At 35.2% G+C, this 16,526-nt stretch overlaps 1 protein-coding gene across 4 annotated transcripts in view; it reads left to right on the forward strand.

Annotated features, from left to right (window-relative positions):
- LOC149795583 (potassium channel subfamily K member 18-like) overlaps window positions 1-16,163 on the forward strand; it is a 51,842-nt gene extending 35,679 nt beyond the window's left edge. For 3 of the 4 annotated variants that reach the window (XM_089965420.1, XM_089965419.1, XM_089965417.1), the window contains exons 2-3: window positions 8,115-8,736; window positions 9,946-16,163. In XM_089965420.1, coding sequence (XP_089821546.1) covers window positions 8,172-8,736; window positions 9,946-10,841 — 1,461 coding nt within the window. In that variant the 5' untranslated portion in view covers window positions 8,115-8,171 and the 3' untranslated portion in view covers window positions 10,842-16,163. Of the gene's footprint in view, window positions 1-1,733; window positions 2,275-8,114; window positions 8,737-9,945 lie in introns of those variants that run through there. The other variant, XM_089965416.1, reaches the window with a different exon arrangement.
- The last annotated feature ends 363 nt before the right edge of the window (window positions 16,164-16,526 follow it).

A 16,526-nucleotide genomic window follows, 5' to 3' on the forward strand; every position in this document is an offset into this window, starting at 1 on the left:
CTATATATTTATTCATCTATCTGACAGTGCCTGTATATCTATCTGCCTGTCCATCCATCCATCCATCCATCTATCTATCTATCTCTCTACCGGTACCTATCTATCTCTGCCATTTACATATATAACGAGGTAGCACAGGTGTTAAAAGAGAAATTAAACATTGGCTAAAATTCTTTTGTGAAGAAGAAACAATTAGATGTGATTTGAGCCTTTCTTTCTGAGATGTGTGTGTTGAACTGTGTGACCAATAAAATATCGTCGCAATAGATTGAGCTCGCAGATACTGAAGTTTTTTTTTCTTCTTTTAGCTTTTAGCAGCGAGTATGGAGTCAAGAAAACTTGAGCCTTGAATAAAAAGCGATGATCGCTTCTTTTTCTAATCAATGCTCGTTTTTCTTGACGCCATAATCGCATTTCTCTCATTGATAGTCAGTTTTTCTGCTCGATGTTCGCTTTTTTTGACTCGACACTGGCTAATGGTAAGTCGATACTCGCTTTTCATTACTCCATACAGGCTTATCGTAAGTCGATACTCCCTTTTCTTGACTCGATACAAGTCTATCATAAGTCGATACTCGCTTTTCAGGAATCGATATTGGCTTATCGTAAGTCGATACTTGCTTCTGTCAAATGGACAATCGCTACTAGACAGAAGATTAACCTTTCAAATATTTCAGCTTTTGAGATCATCGCGGTATAAAAATATATATTTTAGTACTGGGAGAGTAGATGTTATGGCTCGAAGGCGCTTTCATAATCTTTAATATGCTATGGGGTTTTAATACGTTCTTTGATAATATGTACCACTCTATCAGGGTTTTAATACGTTCTTTGATAATATTTACTATGCTATCAGGGTTTCAGTTAACAAAGTGACGATTTACGTCCTTTTTTGCAAAGAACAGAACATGGGCTTGCTGATGCTTTTTTAAAGTTTTTTAAGAAGGAAAGAAAATTCTTTTGGGTTTCATAGTTCTGAAGCTCTATAGCTTGAATTGGGTTAATGCTTTGACCCAGGGAAAGAGGAGGACTCTATATTATTAGCTTGATTTGGGTCAATGCTTTGACCCAGGGAAAGAGGAGGACTCTATATTATTTTGCAGAAGAACGTGTAACCTATGTTCCCCAAAAGGTCCCCAGGCCTATCCCACGGTGAATTTACATTGATATAACCTATTACGTGCTAGTCCGAAACTAGATCCCGATATATCAAACTTTGCTTATTATTAACTTAGGGTTAATGGTTATATAAGCGTATCAAAGTAGATTATGTACAGTCTCTCGTCTTATCTACGGGGATTTACAGTCAGATTCCACTTTGAATTAAAGTCATAAATCATAGATGCCTACTTACGGAAAAAAGAAAACAAAAAGACAACGATGTACCACGTGGCTTTAATAATACAACCAACTGAGTGGCATGTCCTTCAGATACCAGTACAGAGGAAGTCGTCAACTCCGAGAATATATCTCATTTAATAGTCATTTTAAAGCGGTTGGGGTGGACGGGGGGGGGGGGAGAGCAGCTGAGTGGTCTAAGGCGCTCGCATTTACTGACCAATCACACATTTAACCGATGTCTGCATAAGTTCGAGTCTCGGCTCGAGCAATATGGGTATGTGAGAAAGTTTGTCAGCTATTTGACATGGGTCCATGGTTCTTCCCAGTTCTTCCTCCACCAAATATACTGGCAGCCAAATATAACCTAAGGTTATGGCGTTAAACCCAACAAAGCCAAGGCATTCCCCTTGTCATCCAATGTTCTTCCTCCACCAATATACTTGCCGCCATTTATAGCCTATCATGTGTTGAAGAAAGACGTTAAACTCCGCAAACCCAAACCGTCATTTCGATGAGATGTTTTAATTCATTCTTGTTTACGTATTAAATCACACATCTTTATTTCAACCCCACATTAATCTGGTTTGATTCCTTTAAAGTTCATTGAGGCATATGAAAGGAAATCGTTTATAATTTCGGCATGTAATGAGGAAACCCATTATTACGATACCACACTAGTGCTTATCCGTTTACTTACACATCTCCGGTTTACACTTGAATGCATGTAAGGAGTGTTATAACCGTGTGCTATACACTATTACGAGCTATGGATCGTATGGCTTGTTTTACAGTATGAATCAGCCGTATACAAAGTCACTAAACCTTCCATATCCACGCACTGAATAAAACTGCGGGGAATCATGCCATCCCGCCCATTTCTGCACGGGTACAGGCGTCTTCAGTAAAGGCGTGTAACCTGCTATAACTGTAGAGGTACAGCTTGATACTTCTCTCTCTCTCTCTCTCTCTCTCTCAATTTGACATTATAACTCTATTTATGGTCAGGAAGGGAGGGGATAATATATAAGGCATGGGCAAATGGATCGTCGTACATGCCCTAACGGGCGAAAACGAGGTTAATCCAAATAGTCAGTCATATACTACATTTAGTGTAGACGACTAGGGGTGAAAATATCCAGTGTTGAAAACCGCCAGTTCATGTATGTAAACGAATATCTAATTAAGCCACAAAAATGTATTTCACCATCTTATGTAAAAATTTCCATCAGTTTCAGAATCTGCTTTATATCTTTAAAAATTACTTTTCCTAGCTACTAAAAAACGGAATATAATTCAGGTAAATTTCAGTACTTGGACAGATGCGTGAAATAATCTTGTGCCGTGCAGTATAACCAGGGTTTTCTTTGATATCGCTGAAGAACAAACTATGATGCTGGTATATCCTTAAATATTAACGTTCAGTATTCACTAAGCTAGAATCATCTTAATTTTAAAACGAGTCCCTTAGTCCAGTGCTGTCCAACCTTTTTGACACCATGGGCCACTGACAAATGTTTTTTTGTTTCTTTGTTTGTTTTTTTTAAGCCGAGGGCCGCAGCAGAAAACTGAACAGCAACAACTATATAGCTGCTCGAGCTCTGGCGGGCCAATTAAAATCAGCCCGCGGGCCGCGGGTTGGACAGCACTGCCTTAGTTGAATTAATGCGTTATGTAAACTTTATCGACCGAATATTGCATTGTTCTAGCCAGCCTGAGAGGTCAAATACAAGTTACACCAAGTGTATTCTAATTATCTTTACTGCAATAGACCAGACTGCACTTGAGCAAACGCACATTAATTACGTTGCAACATTGATGGAAGGCGTGCACGTGTACATGTACCATTATTAACACGAATTCTCCATTTATCCTCTACATTTGAAGAAAATTTTACATTTATGATAAAAATCTGGATAAGAAACTCCATCATTTAACTGCTTAAAACAAATCTAGAGCGATCGCCCAGAGGGAGAAAACTACAATCTATCATTTATACAGTAATCTGGCATCGACTAAATATATACCATGAACTGTAAACGTTATTTTGCTGTTGTTTACCATAATTCAAACACATAAATTGGATTAAAGAGCATTTCTAATCAAATAAGATTTATAGATACAAAATTAAACTTTCCAAGTTAGAGATGCGCTAGATTAACATTATGTATTCTAGTTAAATACAAATTGCAAAGACCCAGATCTGCCGTCGCATTATGCCACGGCAGATCTGGGTCTTTGCCGTTTGTTGTTGAACTTCACTTATAAGTATGTTCATCTACACATTTAAACATGTTTGGACTTATCTAGCAGTACTTTGGAATATCCTTTTCCTGAGATCACAGTACAACGGATATTCGATAAGGATATGATTGTCGTCTGCTAAAATGAAACATTGTTTACATTTTCTGTTTTCGCTCAGGGTATGATTTGATTCAGTCCAACTACCAGATCCCTCCCACCTAACCAAAGATAGTAAAGTGTTTATGTGTTTATGTATCCCCGGAAGGTGTGTTGTATGTGTTATTTTATAAAAAGAATTTTGAATTAAGATTATTTTTTTTTTGTTTTTTTGTTTTATTTTTTATTTTTATTTTATTTTATTTTTATTTTAATAGAAATATTTGGTTGGGATATTTCTAAGAAGTCCTAGTGTTTCTATAGGGTTGTTCATCCGAGAACGGTTTCTATCACCTGCTCGGAATTCCTTCCCTAGTTTTCATAGTTGACCTTTGCTAGGGGTCACCTATGTCCCGTGTGTGCTATGTGTGTGTGCTATATGGTATGACTGCTATATATGTTTCCATGTTGGGACAGCAAATTATTATCAAATTATAACCCAGTTGTCTTGACTTTTTCTATTGAGTATTGTTCTCAATAGACGATTTATAAAATTTAGAATTTTGGCGAGTCAGCGGTGTGCTTGTATAAAAATAAGACCTTAGTGGTTTATGTGTATGCTATTATGTGTCGTTCTCGCATTCTGTATCATGAGATTAGAACTGCTCGAGGTGAGGTTCGTACTTTGTTTAATTATTTGTATTTCTCCCACCCCGAGCAGGTTATCTCTTATTTATTTAGTTGCCAAAATTTCCGAAGTTTTTTACTCCTCTAGGGTGAGGTTTAAGATAGAAGAAGGTTCCTTATAATTGGAGTTTAGAGACTGTTGTGTGTATGTGTGAGTGTGTGTGTTTGTACGTGTTATAAAATTTCTATATGGAGTGTTTTCCAATCTCTTCCATGGGCCTGTTCACTTCGCGTGGCGCCTTATGATATAGCCCCATGACATCATCAATCGTACTTGCTCCATATAGAACCCTGTCCTTCCCTCTCTAATACCCATGTTGTTATCCTTAAGGTTTGTAAAGGGATTGCTTAGCCCTAGTAGAGAGCCTTGTCAGTTTAGTCACGTACAGTTTTGATTACCTGTCCACATGCTGACATAGTGTCGATTATGTAATTAGTAATCTGATACAAAAGTTTTTTTTTGTCGCGGTTTCCGTCTAAATATAGAATGTTTTGTGTCTTATGTGTTTATTTTTAATTTCTTTGATTATTTTTTGTCGTTTAGTCTTCCTGTTCTCACAGTGTATCACAGTGCCAGAATCTATGCAAAGTGTTTTTAATGGCTACATACTGCTTTGGTTTGATTATGGTTGCACCGTATTGGAGGAATTGCAATGCTAATAATCTTAATCAAATGACTAAACTACAAAACTGAGCCGCTCGATTTATTATAAGAAGAGGCTATATGTCTTCACATATATTCTTTAATTTGCAGTGATTAACATCTAAATATAGAGTAATTACTTTCAAACGATTTTGAGATGAATCTTTTCATTGCATGGCTTCACAATATATGAGTGATCTCGTAACTCTAGCTTCCAATACCCATTCACACATTTGCGTTCTCGTTTGTACTCGAATCTTCATTTGCCTAAATTTAAAACGAATCAGTACAACACATTTATTTTATATTCCGCTGGAGTGTTGTGAAATAAAATTCCTCATGACCACATGACATCAAACAAGCACCAACATTCTATCATTTTAAGAACACGCTTCACAAATTTATCCTTTCTGATTATGCCATAGCTCAAACAAATTGAGATACCTTACTTGGAGGGGCCCCGAGTGGCCGAGTGGTCTAAAGCGTTTGCCTTTGTCGATCACTGCCATCTCACCTCTGTCCGCGTGGGTTCGAGTATTGGGCTCGGCCAACGTTGATATGTCAGAAAACTTGCCAATAGCTATCCGTGGGTCGGTGGTTTTCGCAAGTTCTACTTCCACTAGTTATACTGGCCGACATGGGCGCCCGCAGAATTATTTTCGGGGGGGGGGGTTAGGGTAGAGCAAACATGTAGTGGTCATCTGTTAAGTTTTTCATATGAAGGCAAAAACCATGTTAGAGATGAAATCCAGGCCGGAGGTGAGGTAATTGCCCGCCCCCGCCCCTATGTGCGGGTGCCCATGCTGGCCGCCATGTATAGCTATCTTGTGCTGAAAATAGACGTAAAACCTCAAAAACAACATAATTAACATTGATACTCCTACATCCTTCCTTTCTCCCAAATCTACACATATAAATTACGTATGCTTCAATCTAATGTATGCACGTATATATATATATATATATATATATATATATATATATATATATATATATATATATACACACACACACTTTATGATCACATGTGACTGTCAGATTGTATTAAGCAGAGTTATAGTTGTACATATACGTTTCATTTATAGTTTCATTATTCTGCTACTGAGGTTGATTATTTCAGAACCAAATGTATTATCCTCAGAAAATAAAGTTACACTAAGTTTGATCAGTGATGTTTTATATTTTATAATAGTGACGTCTTTTAAATATATTTGATAGAAAAACTTTGTAAATGTTCCGCTTGGTGTCGACTAATATCATATTGTAAAAAATCTAGGGTATGAATCATTTGTATTTGCATATCTATTTCAGGGACGTCATATGGGGGGGGGGGGGGCAGGGGCATTTCCCCCTCCCCAATTTGCATGTGCTGTAAAACGTAAAATTGATGTTGCCTATGTAGGAAAATTAATAAGCCCGTCAAGTTTTGCCACCCCCCCCCCCAAAAGCAAGTTTTGCCCCTCACCCCTGAAAGAAGTTGAAATGACGTCCCTGATCTATTTATATCTTTGTCAGATTTTAGTCATTCTTTGTATGATGATGGGAAGTCGGTATTGGGAAATATTTCACAGCCCGAGTAATTAGCCAATTTCTAGGAAAAGACATTGTAAAGTACATTATCATGAGATTTTTATGACGGCATGGATTAGTTTTGTTGTTTGAATTTGGGCCAGAGCTGAATAAATGGACACGAACCACGTAGTTCCTATTTTAATGTAAAGGTGTTGATTGATTGTGCCTTTCAATGTTAAATATTCGTGACAGGGACTAATATTCTTGTCATGGAAAAATTTAAATGGGGTTATTCATTTATTTGGAGATGTTGTTGTATGGTTTAACGTCATTTTTCAGCACAAGATAGGCTATACATGGCGGCCAGTATAATTAGTGAAGGAAGAACCCTGGAAAACCTCGGCAGGCTTTCTCACGTACCAACGTTAGCCGAGTCTGAGACTCGAATTGACGCAGACAGAGGTGAGATGGCAATGATCCGTAACGGTGAGTGCTTTAGACCACTCGGCCACTCGGGGCCCCTATTTGGAGATGCCTTTTATTGTTGCATTGAAAACCGTTTGGTGGAGCTGCACATGTGAAATATGGTTCAGAATTGTGTTTCAGCTGACCCGGTGATGGAATTGGAAAGTATTTCCCTGTCTTGGATATTTGAGCTGTGATTTGTGTTTTCATTGTGAGAAGTACTGACGTTACGACCCGGAATCCTAACAAGGATAAGGCATGCAATTGTGAAGTTGTGATATACGTGGTCATTGATTTATTAGAAGAACATTATTTATAGTCTTTGCGCGCTTATGAGAACTTCCAAGCTGACAAGGACTGTTCTCTAGAAGTCCTATGAAATAGGGGAAAACAAGGTACTTCGAGCCCAAACTTACACAGGTGTTTGATTCGCTTGGTAGAGAGACGCCATGCGTTTAACAGTATTTCACAGCTCGATAAAACAATGTATTGTATTCGATAAAGGAGCATAATTGTATTATAATTCACTCGAAAAAGCCCATACTTGTATAACGTTGAGCGAAACAATTATCAGTTATTCCGTTAATTTGCGGACACGAAATTATTGTGACGAAACAAATACTCTTTAATACTGTTTAGAACATGCGGCCTGTTCTGATAATCAGAGCTGACAATCATTTTTATGTGTGTAATAACAGTTACTGTAGAAGTGTTAATTGATATACGTATATTGATGTATGTCTACTTACAAAACTAACATGTAGGAAACACAACAATTTATGCTGGACAGATTTATCAATCCTTAAGTGTTCTGGTTCAAAATCTGTTTCAAAATATTTTAAATTATAATTGTCGGTCACAAACCCATTACAGAAAGGTCCGAATAATAAATTCAATTATGTTTTCTTGAACTTTGTGTATTACATATTGCAAACGATACACGCTAGGCAAGTCAGAGATGGAACAGAAATAGAACCGTATCTTTGATGGAATTTAAATCATGCGTAGTTTTAATATTGTAACACATTTTGATGTATAGACACTTACATAGAAAAAAGGCTGACAGACCCATACAGCATACATATTTTTAAACTGGCAAATAACTCTCAATTACACTGTATAATTTCAGGGGCAGACCTTTGTCAAGCGGTCGTTGAGTATTTAGAGGTAATCAAAAGAAAACTGTATGATGGCCGAACCAGAACCTCAACCAACTGATGGATTGTTACTGTCGCAAACTGCTATTTCCACGGATGGGTGTGATCCTGCCATACAGGCCAATGGCCAGCATACAAAATCCGTTAGCAATCCTCCGTCGAAGGAGTCAACGCCAGCGTCTGACTTAGAGAGAAGCGTGACTTCAGAGAGTTCCAAGAAAGCGCTTTCGAGGAGTGATCGGTTTAAAGCCTGCATGAGACAAAATTTGCCCGCGGTAGTATTAATCTTATTACTTGTCGGATACTCATTTCTGGGTGCTGTGATATTCATGTACATTGAAGCACCACACGAAAAACACTACAAACAGAACATTACCGAAACAAGAGAGGAGCTCATAGAAGTTCTTTTAAACCTCTCAACCAGTCAAGGCACTAGCAGCGATGATTTGACGCTTCGTGCACGTGATCTTCTTCTACAGTACGAGGCTGACATCATGACGGCATACAAGCAAGGAGTGACTAGTCCGTCTGATAAAACGGTCTGGAACTTCTGGAATAGTTTGATTTTCTGCGGTACCATATACACGACAATAGGTAGTACATATATTATTTATTTAAATTAAAATTACTAAATTGCGTTCTTCTTTTTAAGATAGCTACTGTGTTCCTGAACTAAGGTTTCTACTCGCAGTTTTAAATTTTCAAATATCTCCTTGATGTCCACGTTGTTTCGATTTCGCCATGTAAATATCTATTGGCAGATAAATGTATATCGGACATGACTATCGACCTACATCTCAACTAATATACCATTTAAGTATATCTTTTGGTGTGTGTGTGTGTGTGTGTGTGTGTGTTTTAGATTTTTAACGTAGCTTTAACAATTTTTCAGTCATATCGCTCCGATGTTTGCAGTGTGACAGCTTACAATGATGTCTAGCATTAAGGCATCATGCCGCAGGCATGTAGCATCATGTCCTACTCAGTCACATTATCCTGACACCAGGCCGACCAGTCCTAACACTAACCTATTAATGCTGAGCGCCAAGCGAGGCAGCTTCTAGTTTCATTGTTATAAGTCTTTGGTACGAGTCGGTTGTGGTTTGAACCCGCGACTTCCCGCATCCGAGACAGACGCTCTAACCACTTCGGCTATCGGCATTGGAGCGGTTATCTTTTGATGAAACAAGCTATTTCAACAACGAAAATTCTTTTGTCTATGTAAGAGGCCCAAGAAGACAAGCTGACATAAAGATACAATTTAATTTCTTTAACATATGCTCGTGTTATCCATTTCTAAGGATCATATTTTTAATCTTTTCAATTACACGGCCAAATTTAATTTCTGAGTGATAAAATGAAAGGTTCGATTTATGTGCTTTGAGTTTCTTCTTCTTTTTATCCCTTTTCTATGTAAGTTGAGAGGGGATATAGCTGTCGCGATGCTTATCTGTCTGTCCATAAAGTTCTATTGATAAACTCGGTATATATCTCACACAAATCGTGAAGAGGTGGCTTTTGGTACTTAGAATTTTCCGCATGTAACACTTGTTTTTATACTACCATTGCTTAAGTAGTATATACATTGGGAGTAATGGACCGTTGGGATCTAGCGTAAGTAGTATTAAAAAGGATGTACCATCGGGTACTTTCAGTAGGACTCTTTACATAAACACTGCATGGAGAGGCTGTCATTTCTAAATAACTCTTGTTTCTCGTTGGCATTTATAGAGACTTGTCAAACACCTCGATATACCTCCTGGCATACGTTGATTAATATTTGTTTTTTTCAAACATTTACAGGGTACGGACATATCGCAACGGTTACCGATCTTGGCCGGGGTGTTACCATGTTGTACGCTGCAATTGGCATACCGTTGGCTATTATTGTTTTGGCTGAACTCGGTAAACGCTTCACCATCGTTCTAAAGTATTTCTGGTCTTTTCTTCGGCGGTATTATTACACAGGTTACTGCAGGAAGATCCCAAGAGCAATCGTCAAAAAGAAGGCATTGTCGACTGCAAACGGCAAGGCTCAACAAAACAGCAAGTTGTCATCTATTGAGGAAGACCAAGAGTATGAAATAATATACAAAGCAGACGAAATTGATGATAAATTTAATCTTCCCATAATAGTTGCTGTCATCATTTTACTTTTGTACATAGTTCTTGGAAGTGTAATGTACACTACTTGGGAAAAGGACTGGGGATTTCTGGAAGCGTTCTACTTTATATTCATTTCCTTAAGCACCATTGGTTTAGGAGACATTGTTCCTGCTCATCCAAAATTCTTTGTGATCTCTTCTGTGTATGTATTCATAGGCTTATCTCTTGTGTCAATGTGTGTTAATGTTGCTATCGAGTTTTTCAGTAAAACTGCAAAGGAAACAATAAAGCATGCCAAAAAGGATATCGAGAAAGCAAAAGCAAAAGTTACAGAAGCAGGATTGCATGCGAAGAGGAAAGTTAATGATGCAAAGAGGAAAGTGGAAGGTGTAAAAGCTAATATTCAAAAAGAGGTGGAGGGTGTAAAGACGAATATTCAGAAAGAAACGACAAAGCTAAAACAGAAAGCGCGACTGCTGAAGGGCGAAAGTTGCGATAGTGAGACTTCCTCGAGGTCTGGCACGGACGGTGAACGCCCTGAGGGCGAAAATCGTGGTGTAAAACCTACAGAAACGTCACCAGCACGAGAATAACAAAATCTATGGGAAAGAAAATAATACATATTTGTTGTTGTTGTGGGGTTTAACGCCATTTTTCAGCACAAGATAGGCTATACATGGCGGCTAGTATTAATGGTGGATGAAGAACCCGGGAAAACCCCGGAAAGAACCACCGACCCACGAGAAGCTACTGGCAAATACATATTTGTACTTATATTCTTGCATACAAGTCGAGTCCAACTGCAAACAACAGAGACAGTAATCTGCCGTCACATAACGTAATGATATAAATAAATAAATAAATAAATAAGTAAATAAATACATTAATAAATAAATAAATAAATAAATAAATAATGCAATAGAATCATAAAATTTGTATTCCTTCTCTTGTGACGTTTTTCTCACGATCTTAGAGTTCCATGCTTTAGTCTGCGTGCAGCTAAACCTTTGTCACTGTTCACCACAATCAGATTTGAACACAATGTTCATTATATTTATTATGTCTTTCTCCTTTATTAACGTCATGATAATCACCGTTCCTTATAACCTGAAAACGCTACATTAACTAATGCAACCTCCTTACATTTTGTTATAAATAGAATCTCAATGTTCATTCGACATAAAATTTATTAAACTCGTTGAATAATAAATCAAGACACTCCTTTCAGTAACAGAATATTATTCAATGCTTTTTTCGAACAGTGACATACGATATTATTCAATGCTTTTATTACATTTCATATTAGTTGAACACTTGTGTAAGCTATATATTTAATTGAAGACAATGACTAGCCCGACACGTACATTTCAGACGCGCTGGTTCATTGTTATTTTAAATTAAGAGTTAGCCATTGTTCGTTCGTTGAATTTGTCAATGACACTTTTATCGCAATATGTACTTGAAGAAATTGTGGATTTTTTTGTGTGTTTTAAATTGTTTCTTTTAGTTTAAAAACATTTATTTTGAGATATTTAAAGGAGGTTAGACATTGTTCAAATGCCCAACTTCAAGAAAAAAATTAATTATATATATAAGTTTTGTTTCTAACATTTTTTGTGGTTTATTTGCTTTAAACGCATTTTTGTTGTTGTTTATTAAAAAAATATGGAAGTGGAGACGAGGTAATGACTCGTCTAGGTCGTTTCCCAAAGCACACAAAAATGTTCCAGAGATGACATTCATTTGATACAAGCTTGAGCATATATAAAAACTACGTCAACAAACAAAAGAAACATATATGGCAATAATTAATTACATCAACAATTTTAAATTAGAGAAAATACGTTCATATAGTTACAGCCAGTATTGTTTATTCCGTTTATTTTATAATTATTTTGCTCTTAGTTTTATTCTAAGTTTAAAATAACACGTCTAGTTATTTTATATATATATTTCGGAACATTTAGGAATATTGCAAATTTTATTTCATTACTTGGTTTGACGTTATCTTTCAATAATAAATCTAGCGTTGTATAAAAAGAGAGTTGAAAGGTATCGTGAATGAAATGAGATCTTGGATTAGTAAATAAAACAATAGCATTCAACATCATTAATATGATAGCATGCATATATCAGAGATAGCTATGCTGACTGTTAAGTGTAATAACAATACACACACCTCAGAGTTAACTAAGCTGATTCTCGTTAGTGTTATAACAATATGCACGCCTCAGAGTTAACTAAACTCGATTAAGTGTGATAAATGTACACATACGAAAGTTAACTTCAGTGACTGTTATGTATGATAATAACATGTACACGTTGTTTAGTTAACTAAGCCAGCTTTGTTAAGTGTGATAACAACATGTACACATCGGATAGTTAACTTGGCTGACTCTTTTACGTGTGATAACAGCATGTACACATCAGATAATTAATTTGGCTGACTCAGTTAAGTGAAAATAAAAACGTACACATCTCCGAGAGTTAACTAAACTGACTCTTTTACGTGTGATAACAGCGTGCACATCTCCGAGAGTTAACTAAACTGACTCTGCTGATTAATGTTTACTAAATAATCTTCTGGATTTCGTACATTGTCATAGTGATTAGAGAATTCTATATTTTATAGTGATATGAAAATTATATAGTGATTGGAATGTCTACGTCTACATTAAATCAGTATAGAGTATACATTCCAACACGCCTTTTCTATTTTGGTTGTTAAGGTGTCAAATATTGTTTCGATATTTATTTTACTTTATTAGTCGTGTCTTTAGCGATGATAATTTACATCTTCATGATTTTCATATACTGGAAGTGTGTGGTATCGTCTTTATTTTATGTTTAAATCTTATCGTTAAGTCTTCCAATTTACGCAACGGGGTGTTTTATGCACACTAGCCAGTTTATAATTGTTTGTACTTTCTTTTTTATCAATCGGAATAATTTTGTACCACAAAGAGTTTTAATTTGTGATTTTCATGACGAATATTTGTACGAATCTATGGTCTTAAACTTAGTAACTGAAAAGAGCGAAAGCTAACAAGTTTTGAAAAATTCAACAAATATTTTATTTCCCAAGAATACAACGTGAAAATTTAAAAAGAACTTACAGTACTGTGAAATAAATCCCAAATAGTCCTAAAAGTTATAGCACAAGTCCAAAGTGCCTCTGAATGAATTCACATTGATTACAAAATAGTGATTTAGCCCTAAATCAATTAGCACTTTGTAATTCCAATGAATAATTTAAATAAATAAATTAAAACCTCTCAGATGAATACAACTTAAATTGCACAATGATTGATGTTAGGATATGGAATAACAAAATTCGGTTTACTTCTGCCTTTTACTTAAAATATATATCACAACATAAGAGAACCATGATGAGGGTAAATTTCCCATCAAATTCGTAAACAAGATCCCTTCTAGAAACCTCCAAGGTCAGAATGACATATAAACATGTTTACCCTCCCCCAAAAATAATCTTAATATATAATCTTCAACCATAGAAAATCATTAGCCGCGTAATAAATTATTTGTAAAAAAATATATCTTAGTCGGTGGCGCCGACTCCTAGTCAATTACACAACGCAAATTAAATATACATAACATATTATCATGGACAAAAGCCAACACACAATATCAATTAATTATACATAATAGTATGAAACTGAAGAACTGTCCTCGTCCATTTCAGTCATAGAAATAAGGACTATCACGATAAATGGTTATGATCTGTACAAGTTGTAGCAATGATAAATTGGTATGATCGGCACGAGTGTTAACAATGATAAATTGGTATGATCGGTACGAATGTTAACAATTATAAATGGGTATGATTGGTACAAAAGTGTTAACAATGATAAATGGGTATGATCGGTACGAGTGTTAACAATGGTAAATTGGTATGATGGGTACGAGTGTTAACAACGATAAATGGGTATGATCGGTAAGAATGTTAACAATGATAAATGGATATAATTGGTACAAGTATTAACAACGCAGTGACTTAATATTTAAAAAAGGTTTTAAAATTAAGTTATCATTTTCTATTAAAATGTGAATGTTGTAAATAACCGAATGAGAATTATTTCAAATTTCGTATGGAAAAGTGGACTAAGAAATAAAAAAATAGAAGTGCTATGTCTATTAAATATGTATTGTTTGTTGACTTTTCTCAGTGTTTATATGCTGTGCATATCTGTGTTTTGTAATTGTCCTTAGTCCAAAATCAAGTTAGAGGTCTACATGACCAGTGATATTTATTTGGTAATCATCTTTCTATATAGCTAATATTTCTCTGTGATTATAGTTTAAATATTCAGCTCATTATTAATATAGGTAAACATGTTTACGTCTATCTGAAAGTAGGATATTAATTTTTCACTTGGAAATTCATAAACTTGTTTATAACTATGAATGTTTAAGAGAGGAGACTAACCTACATCATGGTTCCATTATTATATCTTAGATTTTAAAATAAATGTTTTTTTTTAAACTTGAAATGTTATTTATTCCTACCTTAACATTTGAAGTGGAATCAGTCTTACTAGTGTGCTCAGTTTTTAATTTGGGTAAATTCATTTATTAAAATTATTCACTGAAATTACAAAGTGATCATGAATACTTCTTAAGCTAAATAATTAATCTGAAAATATTGTGAATTCAATCAAGGGCATATTTTATTGTGATAAATCAAAAATTGTTAACGTATCGCCACTTTCCAGGTCATTGGCACAATAGCACATTATAAGCTGTAGGCACATGAACACATTAAATAATGTAATCTGTTTAGAACACCACTGGAACTCAATTGGTACTTTATACATGTGTATTTTTATGAAACTTTTAGTTCTTTTTAAATTGTTACTTTCTATTCTAGATAGATACATTTTTTTGTTGAATTTGACAAAATTTGATGGTTTTCGCTCTTTTTTTTATACTTAGTTTAAGACCATAGCGTCGCAACAGAATATACAAAGAAGGAAGGAAGAGCACTGAAGAGGAATATAAAGTTATTATGTTTTTTATCTTTCTCTTCTTGCTACTATGAGAAGCAAACCAGTAAGTATTAATTATTTCAAAACTCCCTAACAAATGTTCCAGGAATGTAACATAGATAAGTTATTTAATTTTAATACTAAAATACTATATACCAATTTACCAGTAACTCCATGTGTTTTCATAAATATTGTTTGGTATGTTTGATACACATAAAATTGGTTTCACTTAATTTTTATTGTTTTCCTTTCAACAATGCAGAACTTCTTAATATTGTGAAAAGCAATAAATGATATAAATACACAGAAAAGATCTGTATATATGATTATTTAATATTAAAGCAAACTAGGGGAACGATTATGGAAATTTACCAAATAAAAGATGAGTTGCATGGTAGCATCGATCGATAAAGATGTGAGGACCCGTGACAGTGGCTTCAAATGCACGCATTGTAACATGTATTGCTATAGAGATTCGAAGCTTGTACACGTGTATGTATGTATGCATATATGATTTCGTAACCATTCATATAAAAAGTACTTGCGTAAAGTGTGTGCGTATGTATGTATGTATGTATGTATGTATGTATGTATGTATTTATGTATGCATGTATGTGTGTATGCGTGCATGTATGTATGTATGTATGTATGTATGCATGCATGCAAGCATTTATCTATGTATTTGTTTACATATATGTACTGTATGTGTTTTAAATATAGGTATGAGCATGTATATAATATAATGAAATATTATTAAGACACGGACACTACTTGTTGTAAAATGTTTTGTTTGTTATTGTGTACATGGCGTTTCTTTTCATTATTTTGTAATCATTTGACTCTGGTCATTTTCACGCTTTTATAATAAGGAACGAATGGTTCAATGCAATAAACATTATTTTATTTCTTGCACTTTGTCCTCGTTTCATTTTTAAGACTTTGTCCTCGTTTCATTTCTAAGACTTTGTCCTCGTTTCATTTCTAAGACTTTGTCCTCACTTTGGAAGTTAATTTTAGTCTCCTTCGTAGGACGCTTAGTGATACAAGGTCCAGTGAGATAATTTTAAGGCTTGTTTAGACCCTCAAATTTTTTTTATATGTTATTATATTTTAACGAAATATAAATCCTTAGACTTGAAAGTAATGAGTTGCCATGTTTCCCAAGCAGATATACATACCCTTTAACCGAACAGAGCCAGGGAAGTAACTCTTGTTTAACTTTTCTGAAACTTATCTAAGGTTTCTAAAACTACATTTAAGGTCTGTGTTCCT

The sequence above is a fragment of the Sinohyriopsis cumingii genome, chromosome 7 (assembly GCF_028554795.1).
Source record: "Sinohyriopsis cumingii isolate HCF-2022 chromosome 7, ASM2855479v2, whole genome shotgun sequence".
Classification (NCBI taxonomy): Eukaryota; Metazoa; Mollusca; class Bivalvia; order Unionida; family Unionidae; genus Sinohyriopsis; species Sinohyriopsis cumingii.